Genomic DNA, 24,058 nt, shown 5'->3' with positions numbered 1-24,058 from the left:
AGAGAGAGACAGAGCATGAACGGGGGAGGGTCAGAGAGAGAGGGAGACACAGAATCAGAAACAGGCTCCAGGCTCCGAGCCATCAGCCCAGAGCCCGACGCGGGGCTCGAACTCACGGACCGCGAGATTGTGACCTGGCTGAAGTCGGACGCTTAACCGACTGCGCCACCCAGGCGCCCCATAGAATGGCTATTATTTTTAAAAAATGAAAAGAACAAGTGTGGACAAGGATGTTAAGAAACTAGACCCTTGTGCATTGCTGATGGTGACATGAAATGGAGCAGCTGCTGTGAAAACAGCCTGGTTATTCCTCAAAAATTTAAACATGGAATTATTATGGTCCCACAGTTCCACTTCTGGGTTTAGACCCAAAAGAATAGGAAGCAGGCACTCAAACAGATACTTGGACACTTATGCTCATAGAAGCATTGTTCACAATAGCCAAAAGGTGAAGGCAACCCAAGTGTCCATCAACAGATGAATGGATGAACAAACTGGTGTAGACATACGATGGAAAAGTCTTCAGCATTAAAAGGGAAAGAAATTCAGGGTACCTGGTTGGCTCAGTCAGTAGAATGTGTGACTCTTGATCTCACAGTCGTGAGTTTGAGCATGATGTTGGACATAAGGAAGGAAGGAAGGAAGGAAGGAAGGAAAGAAAGAAAGAAAGAAAGAAAGAAAGAAAGAAAGAAAGAAAGAAAGAAAGAAAGAAAGAAAGAAAGAAAAGGGAGGGAGGGAAGAAGGAAGGAAGGAAGCAGGGAAGGAAGGAAGGAAGGAAGGAAGGAAGGAAGGAAGGAAGGAAGGAAGGAAGCAGCGAAGGAAGGAAGGAAGGAAGGAAGGGACAAAAGAAAGAGAGAAAGAAAGAAAGAAAGAAAGAAAGAAAGAAAGAAAGAAAGAAAAAGGAAGGAAGGAAGGAAGGAAGGAAGGAAGGAAGGAAGGAAAGAAGGAAGGAAAGAAGGAAGGAAGGAAGGAAGGAAGGAAGGAAGGAAGGAAGGAAGGAAGGAAAGAAAGAAAAGATTTGGAGGCACCTGGGTGGCTTAGTGATTTAAGTGTTTGACTTCAGCCCAGGTCATGATCTCACAGTTCATGAGTTCGAACCCCGTGTTGGGCTCTGTGCTAACAAAGCAGAGTCTGCTTCAGATCCTCTGTCTCCCTCTCTCTCTGCTCCTCCCTGCACCCTCTCATAAATAAACAAACATTCAAAAAAAAGATTTAGTTTTTTAACAAAAAGATTTGGATATGCCAATTATATCTCAACAAAACTAAAAAAAATTTTTTTAATATGAAATGTATTGCTAAATTGGTTTCCATACAACACCCAGTGCTAATCCCAACAAGTGCCCTCCTCAATACCCCTCACTCACCCTCCTGTCCCTCCCATCCCCCATCAACCCTCAGTTTGTTCTCAGTTTTTAAGAGTCTCTTATTGTTTGGCTCACCCCCTCTCTAACCTCTTTTTTTCTTTTCCTTCCCCTCCCTCATGGTCTTCTGTTAAGTTTCTCAGGATCCACATAAGACAGAAAACGTATCTGTCTTTCTCTGTATGACTTATTTCACTTAGCATAACACTCTCCAGTTCCATCCACATTGCTACAAAGGGCCATATTTCATTCTTTCTCATTGCCACGTAGTATTCCATTGTGTATGTAAACCACAATTTCTTTATCCATTCATCAGCTGATGGACATTTAGGCTCTTTCCATAATTTGGCTATTGTTGAAAGTGCTGCTATAAACATTGGGGTATAAGTGCCCCTATGCATCAGCACTCCTGTATTCCTTGGGTAAATTCCTAGCAGTGCTATTGCTGGGTCATAGGGTAGGTCTATTTTTAATTTTTTGAGGCACCTCCACACTGTTTTCCAGAGTGGCTGCACCACTTTGCATTCCCACCAACAGTGCAAGAGGGTTCCTGTTTCTCCACATCCTTGCCAGCATCTATAGTCTCCTGATTTGTTCATTTTGGCCACTCTGACTGGCGTGAGGTGATATCTCACTGTGGTTTTGATTTGTATTTCCCTGATGAGGAGTGACGTTGAGCATCTTTTCACGTGCCTGTTGGCCATCTGGATGTCTTCTTTAGAGAAGTGTCTATTCATGTTTTCTGCCCATTTCTTCACGGGTTATTTGTTTTTCGGGTGTGGAGTTTGGTGAGCTCTTTATAGATTTTGGATACTAGCCCTTTGTCTGATATGTCATTTGCAAATATCTTTTCCCATTCCATTGGTTGCCTTTTAGTTTTGTTGGTTGTTTCCTTTGCTGTGCAGAAGCTTTTTATCTTCATAAGGTCCCAGTAGTTCATTTTTGCTTTTAATTCCCTTGCCTTTGGGGATGTGTCAAGTAAGAAATTGCTACGGCTGAGGTCAGAGAAGTCTTTTCCTGCTTTCTCCTCTAGGGTTTTGATGGTTTCCTGTCTCACATTCAGGTCCTTTATCCATTTTGAGTTTATTTTTGTGAATGGTGTGAGAAAGTGGTCTAGTTTCAATCTTCTGCATGTTGCTGTCCAGTTCTCCCAGCACCCTTTGTTGAAGAGACTGTCTTTTTTCCATTGGATAGTCTTTCCTTCTTTGTGAAAGATTAGTTGGCCATACGTTTGTGGGTCTAGTTCTGGGGTTTCTATTCTATTCCATTGGTCTATGTGTCTGTTTTGGTGCCAATACCATGCTGTCTTGATGATGACAGCTTTGTAGTAGAGGCTAAAGTCTGGGATTGTGATGCCTCATGCTTTGGTCTTCTTCTTCAAAATTACTTTGACTATTCGGGGCCTTTTGTGGTTCCATATGAATTTTAGGACTGCTTGTTCTAGTTTTGAAAAGAATGTTTGTGCAATTTTGATTGGGATTGCATTGAATGTGTAGATAGCTTTGGGTAGTATTGACATTTTGACAATATTTATTCTTCCAATCCATGAGCACGAATGTTTTTCCATTTCTTTATGTCGTCTTCAATTTCCTTCATAAACTTTCTATAGTTTTCAGCATACAGATCTTGTACATCTTTGGTTAGATTTATTCCTAGGTATTTTATGCTTCTTGGTGCAATTGTGAATGGGATCAGTTTCTTTATTTGTCTTTCTGTTGCTTCATTATTAGTGTATAAGAATGCAACTGATTTCTGTACATTGATTTTGTATCCTGCAACTTTGCTAAATTCATGTATCAGTCCTAGCAGACTTCTGGTGGAGTCTATCAGATTTTCCATGTGTAATATTATGTCATCTGCAAAAAGTGAAAGCTTGACTTCATCTTTGCCGATTTTGATGCCTTTGATTTCCTTTTGTTGTCTGATTGCTGATGCTAGAACTTCCAACACTATGTTAAACAACAGCAGTGAGAGTGGACATCCCTCTCGTGTGTCTGATCTCAGGGAAATAGCTCTCAGTTTTTCCCCATTGAGGATGATGTTAGCTGTGGGCTTTTCATAAATGGCTTTTATGATCTTTAAGTATGTTCCTTCTATCCCAACTTTCTCGAGGGTTTTTATTAAGAAAGGGTGCTGAATTTTGTCAAAGGCCTTTTCTGCATCGATTGACAGGATCATATGGTTCTTATCTTTTCTTTTATTAATGTGATGTATCACATTGATTGATTTGCGAATGTTGAACCAGCCCTGCATCCCAGGAGTGAATCCCACTTGATCATGGTGAATAATTCTTTTTATATGCTGTTGAATTCGATTTGCTAGTATCTTATTGAGAATTTTTGCATCCATATTCATCAGAGATATTGGCCTGTAGTTCTCTTTTTTTACTGGGTCTCTGTCTGGTTTAGGAATCAAAGTAACACTGGCTTCAAAGAATTAGTCTGGAAGTTTTCCTTCCCTTTCTATTTTTTTGGAATAGCTTGAGAAGGATAGGTATTATCTCTGCTTTAAACGTCTGGTAGAACTCCCCTGGGAAGTCATCTGGTCCTGGACTCTTATTTGTTGGGAGATTTTTTGATGACTGATTCAATTTCTTTGCTGGTTATGGGGTCTGTTCAAGCTTTCTGTTTCCTCCTGATTGAGTTTTGGAAGCATGTGGGTGTTTAGGAATTTGTCCATTTCTTCCAGGTTGTCCAGTTTGTTGGCATATCATTTTTCATAGTATTCCCTGATAATTGCTTGTATCTCTGAGGGATTGGTTGTAATAATTCCATCTTCATTCATGATTTTATCTATTTGGGTCATCTCCCTTTTCTTTTTGAGAAGCCTGGCTAGAGGTTTGTCAATTTTGTTTATTTTTTCAAAAAACCAACTCTTGGTTTCGTTGATCTGCTCTACAGTTTTTTTAGATTCTATATTGTTTATTTCTGCTCTGATCTTTATTATTTCTCTTCTTCTGCTGGGTTTAGGCTGCCTTTGCTGTTCTGCTTCTATTTCCTTTAGGTGTGCTGTTAGATTTTGTATTTGGGATTTTTCTTGTTTCTTGAGATAGGCCTGGATTGCAATGTATTTTCCTCTCAGGACTGCCTTCACTGCATCCCAAAGCGTTTGGATTGTTGTATTTTCATTTTCATTTGTTTCCATATATTTTTTAATTTCTTCTCTAATTGCCTGGTTGACCCATTCATTCTTTAGTAGGGTGTTCTTTAACCTCCATGCTTTTGGAGGTTTTCCAGACTTTTTCCTGTGGTTGATTTCAAGCTTCATAGCATTGTGGTCTGAACGTATGCATGGTATAATCTCAATTCTTGTATACTTATTAAGGGCTGTTTTGTGACCCAGTATATGATCTATCTTGGAGAATGTTCCATGTGCACTCGAGAAGAAAGTATATTCTGTTGCAGAGTTCTAAATATATCTGTCAAGTCCATCTGATCCAATGTATCATTCAGGGCCCTTGTTTCTTTATTGACCGTGTGTCTAGATGATCTATCCATTTCTGTAAGTGGAGTGTTAAAGTCCCCTGCAAGTACCACATTCTTATCAATAAGGTTGCTTATGTTTGTGAGTAATTGTTTTATATATTTGGGGGCTCCTGTATTCGGCACATAGACATTTATAATTGTTAGCTCTTCCTGATGGATAGACCCTGTGATTATTATATAATGTCCTTCTTCATTTCTTGTTACAGCCTTTAATTTGAAGTCTAGTTTGTCTGATATAAGTATGGCTACTCCAGCTTTCTTTTGACTTCCAGTGGCGTGATAAATAGTTCTCCATCCCCTCACTCTCAATCTGAAGGTGTCCTCAGGTCTAAAATGAGTCTCTTGTAGACAGCAAATAGATGGGTCTTGTTTTTTTATCCATTCTGATACCCTATGTCTTTTGGTTGGTGCATTTAGTCCATTTACATTCAGTGTTATTATAGAAAGATATGGGTTTAGAGTCATTGTGATGTCCGTAGGTTTCATGCTTGTAGCGATGTCTCTGGTACTTTGTCTCACAGGATCCCCCTTAGGATCTCTTGTATGGCGGGTTTAGTGGTGACGAATTCCTTCAGTTTTTGTTTGTTTGGGAAGACCTTTATCTCTCCTTCTATTCTAAATGACAGACTTGCTGGATAAAGGATTCTCGGCTGCATATTTTTTTTGTTCATCACATGGAAGATCTCCTGCCATTCCTTTCTGGCCTGCCAAGTTTCAGTAGAGAGATCAGGCACGAGTCTTATAGGTCTCCCTTTATATGTTACAGCACGTTTATCTCTAGCTGCTTTCAGAATTTTCTCTTTATCTTTGTATTTTCAGTTTCACTATGATATGTCGTGCAGAAGATCGATTCAAGTTCCGTCTGAAGGGAGTTCTCTGTGCCTCTCGGATTTCAATGCCTTTTTCCTTCCCCAGATCCGGGAAGTTCTCAACTATTATTTCTTCAAGTACACCTTCAGCACCTTTCCCTCTCTCTTCCTCCTCTGGAATACAAATTATGCGTAGATTATTTCTCTTCAGTGCATCACTTAGTTCTCTAATTTTCCCCTCATACTCCTGGATTTTTTTATCTCTCTTTTTCTCAGCTTCTTCTTTTTCCATAATTTTATCTTCTAGTTCACCTATTCTCTCCTCTGCCTCTTCAATCCGAGCCGTAGTTGTCTCCATTTTATTTTGCAGTTCATTGATCGCATTTTTTAGCTCCTCCTGGCTGTTCCTTAATCCCTTGATCTCTGTAGCAAGAGATTCTCTGCTGTCCTTTATTTATACTGTTTTCAAGCCCAGCGATTAATTTTATGACTATTATTCTAAATTCACTTTCTGTTATATTGTTTAAATCATTTTTGATCAGTTCGTTAGCTGTTGTTATTTCCTGGACGTTTTTCTGAGGGAAATTCTTCTGTTTCGTCATTTTGGGTAGTCCCTGGACTGGTGTGGGACTGCAGGGCACTTCCCCTGTGCTGTCTTGAATAACTTGCGTTGGTGGGTGGGGCCGCAGTCAGACCTGATGTCTGCCCCCAGCCCACCGCTGGGGCCACAGTCAGACTGGTGTGTGCCTTCTCTTCCCCTCTCCTAGGGGCAGGATTCGCTGTGGGGTGGCGTGGCCCGTCTGGGCTACTTGCACACTGCCAGGCTTGTGGTGCTGAGGATCTGGCGTATTAGCTGGGGCAGATCGGCAAGGTGCACAGGGGCGGGAGGGGCAGGTTCAGCTCGCTTTTCCTTCGGAGATCTGCTTCGGGAGGGTCCTGCGGCACCGGGCGGGAGTCAGACCCGCCGGAGGGACGGATCCGCTTCCATGGGCCTCTCGTCTGCACTTGGCTCTGGAGACTCCGTTCTGCTAGTCTTCTGGCGGTTTTCTGGGTTATTTAGACAGGTGTAGGTGGAATCTAAGTGATCAGCAGGACGCGCGGTGAGCCCAGCGTCCTCCTATGCCGCCATCTTCCCAGGATTCCCCAAGACAGCAATTAAAATAATTTAGTGGCAGCTATCTAAAGCCCCTTGGAGCAAGATATCAGCCTACCGTTGGGTGGAAAAGTACCATAAGATTAACATCCTCCAATAAAGCAGCAAAGGCATACAGTAAGTCTCCATACACATTTTAAGTATATGGGTGCCTTGCAAACTTGAAATGCACACATAGTTTGGTACTTATATCTGATACATGAGTGCAACTTAATGTCTCTGGTGGCATTTGCTGCAAAAGTTGAAGCGTTTAGTAATGTTTGTCGTTATGTAATGATGGTGATTAGAATCTATTTCTAGGGCATTTTGATGAATTGCTAGATTTTATACAAATTTTTAATTCAAACACCTTTTAATTCTAAGGACCTTGATTACAGAAAATCGTTAAGAGTACATTTAGAGCACGAAGGTACCTTTTCCAGTTGAATTCTTTGGAATTTCCAAATCAGGAGCACCTATTCTGATTATTCCGGTGTGTTTTTTTGTTTTTGTTTTTGTTTCTTTTTGGAAGTGGGAAGGAGTAAAATTGAGAGGATTAGTATGAAGGAAAGCTGTCTTTTTTTTTTTTTTTTTTGGAGGGAAATAGCTTTTATTTAGAATAATTTTATATTTCCAAAACAATTACAGACATGTTACTCAGTTTCCATACACCCTTCACCCAGCTTCCCCAAATATAAACAAATTACTGCCATAAACTATTAAAACCAGGAGATTAATATTGATAAAAATACCTTAGTCTACAAACCTGATTCAAATTGTGACAATTGTCTTTTTGTGGTCCAGGATCCTATGTTGCTTTGAGGCTTCATATCTCCTTGGTCTCCACCCATCTGGGAAAGTTCCTCAGTCTATCTTTATCCTTCTTGACGTTGACAAGTTTCAAGAATACTAGCTAGTTATTTTAAATAAGTCTCTCAACTTGAGTTTGTCTGATATTTTCTCATGATTTAGATTCAAATTACACGTTAAGAAAAAGATTTATTTATTTATTTGTTATTTTATTTACTTTTATTTTTTAGATTTACATCCAAATTAGTTAGCATCTAGTGCAACAATGATTTCAGGAGTAGATTCCTTACTACCCCTTACCCATTTAGCCCATCCCCCCTTCCACAACCCCTCCAGTAACCCTTAGTTTGTTCTCCATATTTATGAATCTTTTCTGTTTTGTCCCCTTCCCTGTTTTTATATTATTTTTGTTTCCCTTCTCTTATGTTCATCTGCTTTGTCTCTTAAAGTCCTCATATAATTTTTGTCTTTCTTTGACTGACTAATTTCACTTAGCATAATACCCTCCAGTTCCATCCACATAGTTGCAAATGGCAAGACTTCATTCTTACTGATTGCTGAGTAATACTCCGTTGTATATATATACCACATCTTCTTTATCCATTCATCCATCGATGGACATTTGGGCTCTAGGAAAGCTGTCTTTTTAACATAGTCTTTGCAAAATGGCATAATCCTCTCTACATTTGAGTGCATAAACATTGTATGGAAGAGGTCTAAACACTTCAAAGTTACATCTAAAAAACATTCATGATAAAAACTCATAAATTAGGCATAGAAGGAATGTACCTCAATGTAATAAAGGCCATCTATGACAAGCCCACAGCTAACATCATACTCAATGGTGAAAAGTTGAAAGCTTTTCCTCCAAGATCAGGAGCAGGATGATGCTGCCCACTCTTACCTTTCCTATTCAACATAGTACTACAAGGCTAGCTAGAGCCATCAGGCAAGAAAAAGAAATAAAAAGTATCCAAATTGGAAAAAAAAGTAAAATTGTCTCTACTTGCAGATGCTATGATTTTTTTTCTTAATTTTTTAATGTTTATTTATTTTTGAAGAAAAGAGAGATAGAGCATGAGCAGGGGAGGGGCAGAGAGAGAGAGGAAGACACAGAATCCGAAATGGGCTCCAGGCTCTGAGCTGTCAGCACAAATCCCAATGTGGGGCTTGAACTCATGAACCGCAAGATCATGACCTGAACTGAAGTTGGAAGCTTAACCGACTGAGCCACCCAGGCGCCCTACAGACGTAATCCTGACGACTCAACTAAAAAATTGGTAGACCTAATCAATGAATTTAGTGAAGTTGCAACATACAAAGTTAACATACAAAAATCAGTAGTGTTTCTTTACAGTAGCCACAAGTTTCCTGAAAAAGAAATAAAGAAATTGATCCCATTTACAATAGTATCAAGAACACTAAAATACTTAGGAATAAATTTAACTAAGCAAGTGAAAGACCTGTACTCTGAAAAGTATGACACAGTGATGAAAGGAATCAAAGATACAAACAAATGTAAAGCTATCACATGTTCATGGATTGGGAGAGTCAATATTATTAAAATGTGACTACTACCAAAAGCCATCTGTAGATTCAATACAATCTCTATAAAGGTTTCAATGACACTTGCTACAGAAGTAGAAAAAAACACTCCTAAAATTTATGTGGAACCACAAAAGATGCAAAAAGCCAAAGTAATCCTGAGAAAGAAGAACAAAACAGGAGGCATCACTCTTTGATTTCAAGCCATATTATAAAGCTTATAGTCATCAAAACAGCATGGTACTGGCATTAAAAACAGACAAATAGGTCAATGGAACAGAATGGGCAGTACAGAAATAAACCCAAGCATATATGGTCAACTAATATCTGACAAGGGAGGGACGCCTAGGTGGCTCAGTCTGTTGAGCATCAAACTTTGAGTCAGGTCATGATCTCACGGTTTGTGGGATCAAGCCCCATGTCAGGCTGTGTGCTGACAGCTCGAAGCCTGGAGCCTGCTTTGGATTCTGTGTCTCCCTCTTTCTCTCCCTTCCCCCACTCATGCTGTCTTTCTCTCTCTCAAAAATAAACAAACATTCAAAACAATTTTTTTTTTAATTTGACAAGGGAGCCAAGAATACTCAGTGAAGAAAAGACAGTCTCTTCAATAAATGGTGCTAGGATAATTAGATATTCACATGTAAAAGAATGAAAGTGGACCCATATCTCAAAATGGATTAAAGGCTTAAATGTAAGACCCGAAACCACGAAACTCCTAGGAAAAAAAAAATACAAAAAAAGCTCCTTGACATGGGGGCTGGTAGTGAGTTTTTGGAGATGATACCAAAACACAAGCAACAGAATCAAAATGGAATTTTTTACCTAGGCTTACAGAAGCTTGTTCCATACTAATTGGTTTACAAATCAGTGTTCAGCTTGTTCTGACTCTGGATGTCTCTGGAGGTTGCAGACGAGGCCAAGAACGCAATCATTTGGAAGCTTGACTAAGCAGGAGGGTTTGCTCCCAAGGTGGTTTATTCTTCTGCCCGGCGAGAGCTGCTGGCGGGAAGCCTCAGTTCAGAGGCTCCCCACAAAGCTGCATGAGTGTCCCCATGACACGACAGCGGATCCCCAAAGCACGTATCTGGGAGGAAACAAGGAGGAAGCCACGGTGCCCTTTCCTGACCTAGAGCCAGAAGCTACATACCTATACTCGTAATCCTGCTCTTGGAAGGAAGTCATTGAGGGCAGGGCCCCCAGAACGGGAGGAGAACCAGGGTCCGCTTCTGGAAGGCAGGACTGGCAACAGATTTGTAGGCTTCTGAAATCATGACACTTCTCTCCAAAAGCCACGTCTCCTCTCTTTTGCGTGTTTCTCTCCTGGAAGCGACGTGTTCCTCAAACTGCCCTTTGAAATCGTGTGCAAGGTGAGGCCCCGTCCCCGTACTCCATGCGCGCTCTTGTCCGTTCAGACCCTTCCTCAGTATTTTTATGCTCAAGGTGGATTTAGTCTTTCTGGCAGAGGTTGTGGGTTATTTGTAGCTCTCCTTTTCTGTCTTCTCTGCCGTATTTCTCAGTCTGTCTCTGCTCACCGCGAAGCGGAAGAGGGGCACAAGCGAGAAACGTCACACACTGAAATTAGGGCACTTTTTTCTTTTTTTACTTTTTTGACGATTTTGGAATTCTCTGTCTTCAAGTTGCGCTGAGAGCTTGGTCACCACGTAGATTCACTTCCCCTTCTCATTGTTGTGTATATTTGGGAAGAAATAGTAAGAGGCGGGTAACCAGGCAACCACCTGTGCAAATCTCCAGGGGATTTTAAAAGATGTTGCTTAGGGGGTGCCTTGGTGGCTCAGTCAGTTAAGCATCCGACTTCAGCTCAGGTCATGATCTCACGGCTTGGGGGTTCAAGCCCCATGTCGGGCTCTGTGCTGACAGTTGGAACCTGCTTTAGATTCTGTGTCTCCCTCTCTGTCTGCCTCTCTGCCCCTCCCCTGCATTATCTTTAAATTATTTATCTTTAAATAAACATTTTTAAATATATTGTTCATTAATGGGCACCGGACTTCAATCTAAAAAAAGAAAAGTGGTGGAGGAGAAAGAGAAGAAGGAGAAAAGTAAGGTGGAGATGGAGAGGAGGAAGAAAGAAAAGGAGAAAAAATTTGGAAACTACACAAACAAAATTAATATGCTTCAGCGAACATTTGTGATTATAGACCCAGTACTTAGAATTTTTATGAATTCTAAGTCCGATAATTCTCACAAAACCCTAAGAGGTAAGCTCTGTTAAATATCGCCATCCGGGGGCGCCTGGTGGTGCAGTCGGTTAAGCGTCCGACTTCAGCCAGGTCACGATCTCGCGGTCCGTGAGTTCGAGCCCCGCGTCAGGCTCTGGGCTGATGGCTCTGAGCCTGGAGCCTGTTTCCGATTCTGTGTCTCCCTCTCTCTCTGCCCCTCCCCTGTTCATGCTCTGTCTCTCTCTGTCCCAAAATAAATAAACGTTGAAAAAAAAATTAAAAAAAAAAAATATCACCATCTGATGGGTGAGAAAAACAAAGATTAGAACAGTAGGTAAGGTCGGGCGTCTGAGTGGCTCAGTCGGTTAAGCTTCAGCTCAGGCCATGATCTCATTGTTCATGGGTTCGAGCCCCACGTGGGGCTCTGTGCTGACAGCCCAGAGTCTGGAGCCTGCTTTGGATTCTGTGTCTCTGTCTTTCCCTGCCCCTCCCCCACTCATGGTCTGTCTCTCTTTTTTTGTCCCTCTCTCTCTCTAAAATAAATAAACATTAAATTTTTTTTTAAAAAAAGAATGATAGGTAAGCTCCCCGAAGGCAGGCAGGCAGTGCAGGGAGCTGGGAGGCAAGACTCAGTAGCCTGAGCAGAGTGTGGACACAGCTGTCCATGTCGTGTCCTGGGGTCCGTGCCGGTCGGCAGGTTAACATACTACATAACTTCTGGGCCCAAGTACTTTAAGTAAATGTGGAAGAATGCATGCCATCAGAGGAGGCCAGAATTGTTGAGATTTCAGTAGCTTTGCCCAGCACACGTCTTCTGTCTTCAGCCCATTCTGATTTTGACATTTCCCAAGTATGTGGAGTAGTGAAAGACAAAAAACCCACCTGTTAAATATGAAAGGCCAGACAGCTTTAGGCCTTCATTTAAAAAAAAAAAAGATAAACAGGGCGCCTGGGTGGCTCAGTGGATTGAGCGTCCAACCTCAGCTCAGGTCATGATCTCACAGTTCTTGGGTTCAAGCCCCACATCGGACTCTGTGCTGTCAGTGCAGAGCCTGCTTCAGATCCTCTGTTCCCCTCTCTCTGCCTCTCCCCAACTCACGCATGCTGTCTCTCTCTCTCTCTCAAAAATAAATTAACATTTAAAAAACAAATTTAAAAAAAAGTACACAAAAAAATTTTTTTAATTTAAAAAAGTAAACGGGGGTGCCTGGGTCGCTCAGTTGGTTGAGCATCCGACTTCGGGTCAGGTCATGATCTCGCAGTTCATGAGTTCAAGCCCTGTGTCAGACTCTGTGCTGACAGCTCAGAGCCTGGAGCCTACTTCCGATTCTGTGTCTTCCTCTCTCTCTGCCCCTCCCCCTTGCTTGTGCTCGTTCTCTCCCTCGCTCTCTGTCTCTCAAAAACAAATAAATAGACATTTAAAAAGATAAACAAAAGGATGGGGCCCCTGGGTGGCTCCGTCGTTTAGGTGGCCGACTTTGGCTCAGGTCATGATCTCACGGTTGGTGAGTTCGAGCCCTGCATTGGGCTCCGTGCTGACAACTTGGAGCCTAGACCCTGCTTTGGAATCTGTGACTCCCCCTCTCTCTCTGTCCCCTCCCCAGCTCATACTCTGTCTCTGTCTCTCAAAAAATAAACGTTAAAAAAAATTTTTTTTTAAGATAAACAAAAGGGAAAGGTAACTTTATTATAAGATACATTGTTTGATGAGTTTAATGTCATTATTATTTTTCTAAGTAAACTAGTAATCTTAGTGGATCTTTTTCCATCTGTTTAATCCGCTGCAGGATGAACAATTGCTGATTAGTGCTACAGAGGCCGAGGCTTTTCTGTGGGGCTTAGATCACGCAGCTGCAGATTTTGTGGCAGTCAGACCTGCAGATTATGAAAGCGCCCACGTCCGACTACAGATGGAAAAAGAACTCCTGTTCGTGCCCAGCAGGCTGACAGGTACCTGCTCTTTTTGCCTTCTTGCTCAGCGTGGGCATCTTTGTTTTCCTTCAGATGAAATATGGCTTGTGTCTGAGGATGCCCAATTTCTAATCTGAGTTAGTAATCAAGAAATACCTTTTGGGGCCCCTGGGTGGCTTGGTCAGTTAAGCATCCAACTCTGGGTTTCGGCTCAGGTCATGATCTCACAGTTTCATAGCTTGGGGCCCCACATTGGGCTCCAAGCTGACAGCACAGAGCCTGCCTGGGATTCTCTGTCTCCCTCTCTCTCTCTCTCCTTCTCTCTCTCTCTCTCTGCCCCTCCCCCACTTGCACTATCTCTGTCTCTCTCAAAATAAAAAAATAAACTTTAAAAACAAAAAGAAGAAATGCCTTCAGGTGAAACTAAAATAAAGAACATGAGAAAATGCCCATTGAACAAACGCTCACTGATAGACCAGCAAAAGAAATACCAGGATGTTGTGGGGGTCCCCGCATCAAATCAGCAACCTGTGCTGGGGATGGAGAACATGTGAGACTCCGAGATTCTGAGATTCGGGCTGTGAGAAGGAAACTCTCTCTGCTTCATCCTCTACCCACTCAACCTTTCTAGAACACTTTTGTGACCAGACATATGTGGGTTTCTTCCTACACCGACCAATTCTCCAATACCAGCTGGATATCCTATAGCTTACTACCTGCCTGGGGCTAACACAGACCCCACAAATAAGGGCTCGGCCCCACAAGACTACTGTCTACCTCAGACGCCAGCCTCAAGTAGTGGGTCCCCATGTTACCCACACTTCTGCTCGATTTCGCCACAAATTGGGGGCTCCGTGACCCCCTCCTCAGGTTTGATCATTTGCTGTAACAGTGCATAGTAGTCAGAAAAATACTTCTACTTGCTGGTTGATCATGTAAGAAAGGATATGAGAGAGCACACACGTGAAGAGATTCACCGGGCAAGGCACGAGAGGAGGGACACAGAGCTTCCATGCACCTCCGCACATTCGCCAACCAGGCAGCTCTTCAGACCCCTTCACTTAGGACTTCTATGGAGGCTTCTTACATAGACACGATCATTGTAGACCAAATCACTGCCATTAATGAAATCTGTAGTCCCTCTCCTCTCCCAGAGGTGGGATGGAGGGCACGGTTGCTGCAAGTCCCAAACTTCTACTCACAAGCCTGCCCACCAGACCAGTCTGAGACTCTCCAGGAGCCCCCAGCCACCAGGCATGTCACTGTCATGCAAAAGGATGTTATCACGTGAGCGATTCTGAGGGAGCTGCAAAGCAGGTTGGCTGAGGTTCCTCACCTCAGGGAGGTGGAGGTCGGGAATGGTTAAGGGGCTGGAGTCAGGACCACTGGATTAACTCCTAGTGACTGCCCCTGGCTGAGTTTCTGGCCTGGGCTTCCCTTTGCTCTTTTCTCACCTGGAATTTTCTTTCCTCCTGAGAGTGCCTGAGGGACCTCCCCAGTTACTTAACTGGTAGTTCACACTTAAAATGGCAGGGCGGGGGTGCCTAGGTGGCGCAGTCTTTTGAGGGTCCCACTGCGGTTCAGATCATGATTTCGCAGTTCGTGAGTTCAAGCCTCACGTCAGGCTCTGTGCTGACAGCTCGGAGCCTGAAGCCTGCTTCGGATTCTGTCTGTCTGTCTGTCTGTCTCTCTCTCTCTCTCCCCCCCCCACTGCTTGTGCTTTCCCTCTCTCTCACAAAAATAAGTAAATAAATATTTTTTAAAAATTAAAATGGCATGGCACAAAAACAGACACTCAGATCAATGGAACAGAATAAAGAACACAGAAATGGACCCACAAACATATGACCAACTAATCTTTGACAAAGAAGGAAAGAATATCCAATGGAATAAAGACAGTCTCTTTAGCAAGTGATGCTGGGAAAACTGGACAGTGACATGCAGAAGAATGAACTGGGACCACTTTTTTACACCCTACACAAAAATAAACTCAAAATTGATAAAAGACCTCAATGTAAGACAGGAAGCCATCAAAATCCTCGAGAAGAAAGCAGGAAAAAAACCTCTTTGACCTGGGCCACAGCAACTCCTTACTCACTCAACACGTCTCCAGAGGCAAGGGGAAAAAAAGTAAAAATGAACTACAGGGATCTCATCCCCAAAATAAAAAGCTTCTACACAGCAAAGGAAACAATCAGCAAAACTAAAAGGCAACTGACAGAATGGGAGAAGATATTTGCAAATGACGTATCAGATAAAGGATTAGTATCCAAAATCTATAAAGAACTTATCAAACTCAACACCCAGAAAACAATCCAGTGAAGAAATGGGCAAAAGACATGAATAGACACTTCTCCCAAGAAGACATCCAGATGGCCAACCAACACATGAAAAAATGCTCAACATCACTCATCATCAGGGAAATACAAATCAAAACCACAATGAGATACCACCTCATACCTGTCAGAATGGCTAACATTAACAACTCAGGCAACAATAGATATTGGCGAGGATGCGGAGAAAGAGGATCTCTTTTGCATTGTTGGTGGGAATGCAAGTTGGTGCAGCCACTCTGGAAAACAGTATGGAGATTCCTCAAAAAACTAAAAATAGAACTACCCTATGACCCAGCAATAGCACTACTAGGCATTTATGCAAGGGATACTGGTGGGCTGTTTCGAAGGGGCATGTGTACCCCCATGTTTATAGCAGCACTATCGACAGTAGCCAAAGTATGGAAAGAGCCCAAATGTCCATTGATGGATGAGTGGATAAAGAAGATGTGGTATATATGTACAATGGAGTATTACTCAGCAATCAAAAAGGATGAAATCTTGCCATTTGCAACTAAGTGGTTGGAACTGGAGGGTATTATGTTAAGCGAAATTAGTCAGAGAAAGACAAATATATGACCTCACTCATATGATGACTTTAAGAGACAAAACAGATGAACATAAGGGAAGGGAAGCAAAAATATAAAAACAGGGAGGGGGACAAAACAGAAGAGACTCATAAATATGGAGAACAAACAGAGGGTTACTAGAGGGTTGTGGGAGGAGGGATGGGCTAAATGGGTAAGAGGCATTAAGGAATCTACTCCTGAAAATGTTGTTGCACTATATGCTAACTAACTTGGATGTAAATTTTAAAAATAAAAAATAAATTTAATTCAATTTAATTTAAATAAAATAAAATAAATTAATTAAAATAAAGAAAAGAAAAGAGAAAAGAAAAGGCAGGGTGGTTTGAGACTGAAAAGGGGATCCTGCACTTACCTTACCTGGAAGCTAGATTTCTTTTCAGTTGTCATGTCCTGAGTTCCAATTAAAAGCCCAGCCAAAGATAATTTGTTGTTTAATTTCGATAGTTAATTTTGAATCACGTGTGTTCAATGTATTTGTTGGACATGGCGCAGGATGGGGGTGGGGGGGTGTGCTGCTTGGGTGGCTCAGTCGGTTAAGCGATCGACTTTGGCTCGGGTCATGATCTCACAGTTCATGAGTTTGCGCCTGGAGTCTAGCTCTGTGCTGACAGCTTAGAGCCTGGATCCTGCTTCGGGTTCTGTGTCTCTGTCTCTGTCTGTTCCTCCTCCACCTGCTCTCTCTCTCTCTCTCTCTCTCTCTCTCAAATACAGATTTTAAAAAAATAATAATAATAAGCAGAAGGGAAACGTGCCCAAAGCTGACACCTTTGCCATAATAGTAACAGTGAATGCATCCTGTGCTCTCCCGCCAACAGGCACCTTTCTAAGCACTTGCTATGTATCCACAAATCTGCTCCCACACCAGGGCTGGAGAAGTCGTCTCTTTCATTTTACAGATGAAAAAGCAGAAGCCCAGAGAAGTTAGGGAACTAGTCCAAGACGTTGAATCTAGTGACGTGAGGGAGGCAGGTTTCTGAGCGGGATGGCCAGCTGCAGAGGCCACACGTCTGGCACAATGCGTCCTGATGCCCTTTGGGGGAGTGGAGAAATGCATTTGCGGCAACCTCAGCCAAGGAGGAACTTCCTCACCTGCGTCTGTGTGCAGAGGACTCTCACGTCCAGGCCTGTTGCTGCAGCCGCCTGAGTTGGGAGTGGAGGTTTCACCCCAGGGGCCCGCTCAGACAAGGGGTGGGGGGTTGCCCGTGGAGGCCTAAGCTGTCCCGGCTGCACGGGGGTCCTGCTCTGAGCAGGGATCCCATCACAGATCCTTCTCCCACTCGCACTGGCCCACGGGGGGGCCCTGTGAGGAGGTGACCCTGGCCTAGCCAACAGGAGTCGGGGAGCCACACGGCCCCAGCTCCTCCTCCGCAAGGTATGACCATGAGCGAGCTCCTCTATTCCGGGGTGCCTCGCCTGAAGTCAGCAGGAAATGAGATGCTCCTATGACATGACCCTGGACGTTTAGTTTTCCTTTGAGCACTGAGGAATGACATGAGTGAATTACCCGTGCTGTGACCAGCACATAGCAGGAGATCAGAAATAATAGTAATTTCTGTTACTGGTGCTGTCGTTCTTGTCACTGTTTGGAGAACGGTTGCCAAAGTCGAGTGTGTTAGCCAATGTCAGGGCTTCTACTTACACGTATTTTTAATCTCTTCCTTCCCTGATCTAATTCTGTAAGTATGATCATGCGTACACAACATACAGGCATATGCAGGGTGGGCGAGTGCTCAAAAACGTTCCCTTGAAAAGAGTTGAAGACCCCTGGGGTTAGTGATGGGCCCCCGTCTAGCCATGTGAGGGGTGGGGAACAGAAAAAAAGGTTACAACAGTGGCTTGCCCCAGGTTTTCTAAAGACTCCGAGGTAGGTTCTTCCAGAACTACTGGCATTGGTTGCTTTTTTGCGGGGGAGTTTGGGAAGCAGAGTATCCAAATGGCCACACACAGGAGAATTGGCAGATTCGAGGATTTGGCGAGGTTTAGAGTGAGGTAATTATAAACAAAAGTGATTCTCCACCTTTCCTCTTAGCTCCCAAATTGGCTCCGGGCCGTCACAAATCCACCATCTTTTCTCATTTCTCCTCTGGCCTACTCTGCCCAAGCAGGCCCAGGGATCTTTCTAGAACTGAGAATCTGCTCGGTCACTCCCCAGGTAGAGCCTTCGGTGACCCACACCCCTGGCCAGAACCCACTGCTGCTGGTGGCCTGAGAGGCCCTCCCTCCACCCTACTGCCCTGCAGGGCTCACCACCCACTCAGTGCCCGCCCTGTGTTCCTCCCCCTCCCCTGTTCCCTGGGACACTCACACCCCCAGGTCCCCATCCCCAGCTCCTTCCTTCTCAACCCTCAAGTGCAAATGCATCGCCTCCGGAGAAAATCCTCCCTTGCTGCTCTGTTTCAAGTTTATCTCCTTTTTTAAACTTCTTAACTTAGAAAGCATTTTCTCATACTTTACCTCATTTCATTCTCATCCCTTTTGTATGGAAGGAAAGAGTTCAAAGAAGGGCCCGGCCCTGGTTCTTTCCACCAGTGAGCGATGAAGCAGGTCCTCTGATTTGAATATCGCTGTCCCTGTGCTTTGCCACACTGGTGAGTTAGGTGTGGACTTATTTCATGATTCTGCAACGTGATATTACGGGTGAACACATTCCTCTTTTCCCTGGTTCTGCTTCTAGAAGTTAACATGGAGCATTTGCGGCTTCCAAGAATCTAAATGAAATCTCCAGTGGTTGTTTGAAGTCACCAAATTGCAGCTGCAAATGTTTAGGCTGGCACCAATGTTGCTTTTATTTGCTTCTGACCTATCTAGTGCCTACGTATAAAAAGCTTCCCGAGAACGTACAGCCCAGATATCTGGAAGACGAAGGCCTGTACATCGGCACAAGACCGGACGTGCCTCGCACCTGTCAGAACATCATGGAGAACAGGTTGCTGACACAGGAACCTGTAAGCACACAGCCAGTGTCCCCCCACCCACCCCCCGTCCTCCCTGTCCCCCGGTGGGCAACTCTTGGAGCTGCTTCTTCCTGTGGGGACAGTCACATCATGCTCATTTCCTCCTGCCTGTAGACAGTGGTTCAATATTTTTATTTGTCTCTCAGTACGTTTGGCGATCCTCAAACCGCACAACCTCTCCCCCCGCTTAAAACCCATCTTCCGTTGGCTGGGCTCGGGATTCTTCTGCTGAGTCAGATGTCCACAACCCTCACGCAGTTCACAGAAATGTTTAATCATCCACGGATAGAAGGTTCTCCGTTGTTTTGCTCCTATGGTTTTTTCCTTCAATTTCTCATGCATAGAAAATACATTTTTTCTGAAGCACCCCTGTAAGCTTTTTGTTAACGCTTTTTTGGAGGGGAGTGAGGACTATATCTTAATTGTGGGGGGTGTTAGTGACGACTCAGTTGCTAATGGAAACGAGGCTTTTATTTTTTTTATTTAAAAATTTTTTTATGTTTATTTTTGAGAGAGACAGAGAAAGAGAGAGTGTGTGAGCAGGGGAGGGGCAGAGAGAGAGGAAGACACAGAATCCGAAGCAGGCTCCAGGCTCTGAGGTGTCAGCACAGAGTCTGATGCAGGGCTTGAACCCACGAACCACAAGATCGTGACCTGAGCCAAAGTTGACACTGAACCAACCAAGCCACCCAGGCGCCCCAGAAACGAGGCTTTTAAAGATCTATTGGGACAGGGGAAGGTGCATGAAATGTGTGTGTCGACCCAGAATTTTCTTGCAAGTGTTGTTTCTTTTGTAAGCCATTTTCTGTCCAGTTAGAAGACGTTGGGACGTCTGGGTGGCTCAGTCAGTTGAGTGACCAACTTCGGCTCAGGTCATGATCTCACAGTTCATGAGTTCGAGCCCCAGGTCGGGCTCTGTGCTGACAGCTCAGAGCCTGGAGCCTGCTTCGGATTCTGTGTCCCCCTCTCTCTCTGCCCCTCCTCCGTTCTCTCTTTCTCTTTCTCTCTCAAAAATAAATAAACATTTTTTTTTAATTAAAAAAAAAAAAAAGAATAAAATGTTGTCCATCCCTCTGCTTGACCTGCAGGGAAGAAGGTGGTTCGGAGACGATGGGCGAATCGTAGCACTGCCAAACCCCATCAAGCCATTTCCTTCAAGACCACCGGTGTTGACACAGGAGCAAGACTTCAGGGCAGAACTTGAAACATTGTATAAAAAGGTAAGCCCACCTCCCCCTTTTTTAAAAAAGTTTATTTATTTGGAGAGAGAGAGAGAGAGGGCAAGCCCACACGGGGGAGGGGCAAAGAGAGAGAGAGACAGAACCCCAAGCAGGCTCCGCACTGTCAGCTCAGAGCCCAACGCGGGACTCGATCTCACGAATCCGTGAGATCACAACTTGAGTCGAGATAAGAGTCGGACTCTTAACCGACTGAGCCACCCAGGCACCTCCACCTCCCCATCTTTAATGCATGAATGTGCTTGAAAGTGCTTTGTTCTTTGGATAGCCTGGAGTGCTAAGTTCATAACATTGTACTTTGGTTGTTTAAGTTTCTCTACATCACACATAAAGAACAAACAGCAGGCGTGTTATATAAGAACAAGCCTACTATGCTCACCTACTTGCTTCTCAAACAAGGAATGAGCTCCCAGGTAGGAATGGCTAAGTCAGTGACTTTATCTGCGTATCCAGGTTAGCTGGCTTTATTTTTCTTCCTTTTTCTCTGCCATCTCACATATGCTGCAGGATTATTTCCCATTCATTGTCTCTTTATTATATAACTGGAGATTTTCTATCCTTGCAAATCCTTTCTACTGTGTTTTCTTAAGGCCAGGTAGCAAACAGCTTGACTTGAGTCCTGGCACTGACATTCACAGGGCAAACTTGGCCCTTAATTTCGCTGGGTCACAATCTCTTCATCTGTAGGATGGACATAATAATAGTATCTGCCTCTATGATGAGTGTGCAGATTCGTTGAGACAGTACATTCGAGTGCTTGGATCAGAGCTCAGTAAGTGCTGGCTAGTGTTAAACAGGCAGAGTTGCCTGCCTATGTGTTTAATTATATTACTCTTGCTTTCCTGAACTGCTGAGCAAAGATCACCACCTTCAGAAACCCATGTAGTTTTGGGGCACCTGGTGGCTCGGTTGGTTGGGCATCCGACTTTGGCTCGGGTCGTGATCTCGCAGTCCATGAGTTCAAGCCCCACATCAGGCCCTGCACTGACAGCTCAGAGCCTGGAGCCTGCTTCAGAGTCTGTCTCCCTCTTTCTCTGCCCCTCCCCTGCTCGCACTCTGTCTCTCTTTCAAAATAAAATAAAAACATAAAAAAAAATTTTAAAAAAAAGAAACCCATGTAATTTTATGTTTGTAATATTTCACCATGGATACAGTGGAACAGAATGAGGGGATTTAATGATCATTCCGTAAAGCAAGACACGGGTGCGAGTCAGGGCATCTGAACTGCCCTACTAACAACTACTTCGTGACTTTGGGAGGGTCCCATTTCCTTAATTAAAAAATAGGAACAATAATAGTCCTCTCTACCTCAGAGGATCATTGTGAGTATTAAGATAATGTAACTGTATGCCGTTTTAAAATTTTTTTAACATTTATTTATTTTTGAGAGAGCATGAGTGGGGGAAGGGCAGAGAGGGAGACACAGAATCTGAAGCAGGCTCCAGGTTCTGACCTGTCAGCAAAGAGCCCAATGCAGGGCTCAAACCCACGAATTACAAGATCATAACTTGCCCCGAAGTCGGACGCTCAACAGACTGAGCCATCCAGGCGCTCCTGCCCTTTATTTAAAATTACGAATTTCTGGGGCACCTGGGTGGCTCATTCAGTTAAGCGTCTGACTCTTGATTTTGGCTCAGGTCATGATCTCAGTTTGTGAGTTCGAGCCCTGAGTTGAGCTCTGCACCGACAGCCCTGAGCCTGCTTGGGATTCTCTCTCTCCCTCTTTCTCTGCCCCGCGCCGCCTCTCTCTCTCACTAAAAAAATAAATAAATCAACATTTTCTAAAAACAAAAACAAAATGTGAACTTCTATAAAATATTGTTGTTATTACAGACAAGTTTTAATGAGTGGCTACTTTGTGCCCAAATGTGATCATGGGAGTAGATTTGCAAAACAAGCACAAACCCAAGTCACTGTCCATGAGGGATTTGTCATCTGTTTGTTTCCACGCCAGATCTGTGACCTAATTAGTGATCGAGATAGTCTTCCCCTTGGGCACATATCCAGCAATATGTCAGTCTCCCTTCACTGTTCCATCCATTTCAGCAGGACACATTGATATAATGAGACTCTATGGGTTACAATGAGAAAATTGAAGAGTAAATACCACGGAGGGTGGGGTATTAGGGGAGCCAATTAATCTTACCTGTGTGCTTTAGAAGTTGTCAGCTAGCTGGGAAGCTGGGAATGGCACGGGGTCAGAGAGGGATGCAGGCATCAGTCGCACTATGGGAACAGCCGGACAGCAGAATGCCACGGGAACCCAAGACCGGATGGGCTTCCTGTTCCGTCTCCCATGAATTAGGTCCTCGCCTGGACACAAGCCTGGCGAGTTCACCATGGGGACGGCTGAGGAGAACCCACGAGGCCAGTAAGCAGGCTTTCGGGAAAGAGCTAAGAAGGGGCAGCAGAGAACCCAGACCAATGGCTCTTAAGCTCCAGCTGGCTCTCTAGTCACATTCTTCTTTCTCTCTGGGGAAGAAGCCATGAGGATGGACAGTGGGGAGAAGCAAGGTGGTTTCTTCCCGATGCCTGTGAGACGGGAGATCTTCCCATCTTGTGTGCAGAAATGGGGAAGTCGGGAAAGAGAATAGTTCCACTAGGAGGGGGTTGAGCATCCAGCATCACAGGAGCCAAAGAAGTTAGAGGAGGGAGAGATCCAAAGGGACTGGAGGCTCCCAAGGTCATTTCTTAGAGGGTCAGTCTCCCTTCACTGTTCCATCCATTTCAGCAAAGTTACATGGCAAAGTATGAAGGATATGTTGGAGTGTGTGAGAAGGTGGCAGAAGGCTTTAAATTAGAGGGAGGAGATATTATACGCCCTCTCTGATCCCCCATTACACGTTACCTGCTAAGTTCGCTGTTGAATTGTATACCTCGTTCTTTTTTTGGAGTGTCATTGTGGAAACTTCCAGTGATTAAAACATCATGCATTTCTTTCTGGATTGGTATTTTCACAATTTTATTTACTTCCTAACTTTTGCCTTTTCTTACATTTATTCAGATCTGTCCAATGCCAAAACCCGTTCTTCCACTGTTCCATGTCACAGGCTTGCCTTTAAGAACAAACGTTAAATGCGTATGATCTATATTTTTAGCCCTCTATCCAAACATACCTTCCATCTGGGAGTTTTGACATGATGCGCGAGCAGAGAAGGAGATGAACGGGCAGAAATGGCTTCATTGACAGGTTATTAATGCATCTTCTCTCTCCTTCCCCCACTCCCCTGAAAGTGACTCAAGGGCAAAGATGGGGTTTTCTTCTTCTCTTAGCCCTAGCACTGAGCAGGAGGCTGGTACGCAGGGACACCTCAATCAAAGTACAAATTGAATATTATTAAAATGATTCAGCTGAGCTGAATGTGTCTAGAAGAGACCCCCCTCCTTATTCCTCTCCTCAGCTGTCTCTCCTGCAGAACAGTGGCTTTCCTGGGGTCTGGCTTAACCCTGGCATCCAAGTGATGGAAAACCAAGTCAGTGTGCCAACTGGGAATTGGCAATTCTTGGGGCCATTAATGGAGCCTTGGTGAGTTTATGCCTCAGAGCTCTTAGGCTCGATGCTGACCCAGCAGGACTGACCAAATTCATCCCCCATTAGTATTTGGTAAAAATGTAATATTCTACTGTTCCTAATTTAAGACCTCTGTTAGAGACCATTAAATATAGATTAATACTAGGGGTGCCTGGGTGGCTCAGTCCGTTGAGCGTCTGAC

The 24,058-nt window shown here is 43.8% G+C and overlaps 1 protein-coding gene across 10 annotated transcripts in view; it reads left to right on the top strand.

Annotated features, from left to right (window-relative positions):
- The window catches only part of CC2D2A (coiled-coil and C2 domain containing 2A), a 152,808-nt gene that overhangs the window by 41,070 nt on the left and 87,680 nt on the right, over window positions 1-24,058 (top strand). For all 10 annotated transcript variants that reach the window (XM_043572936.1, XM_043572932.1, XM_043572934.1 and 7 more), the window contains 3 exons: window positions 13,107-13,269; window positions 18,962-19,098; window positions 20,196-20,327. In XM_043572936.1, coding sequence (XP_043428871.1) covers window positions 13,107-13,269; window positions 18,962-19,098; window positions 20,196-20,327 — 432 coding nt within the window. The remainder of the gene's footprint in view (window positions 1-13,106; window positions 13,270-18,961; window positions 19,099-20,195; window positions 20,328-24,058) is intronic.

This window comes from Prionailurus bengalensis, chromosome B1 (assembly GCF_016509475.1).
Source record: "Prionailurus bengalensis isolate Pbe53 chromosome B1, Fcat_Pben_1.1_paternal_pri, whole genome shotgun sequence".
NCBI classification, from domain to species: Eukaryota; Metazoa; Chordata; class Mammalia; order Carnivora; family Felidae; genus Prionailurus; species Prionailurus bengalensis.
The sequence above is the reverse complement of the archived record's forward strand: the minus strand, read 5'-3'. Positions and strand labels throughout refer to the sequence as shown.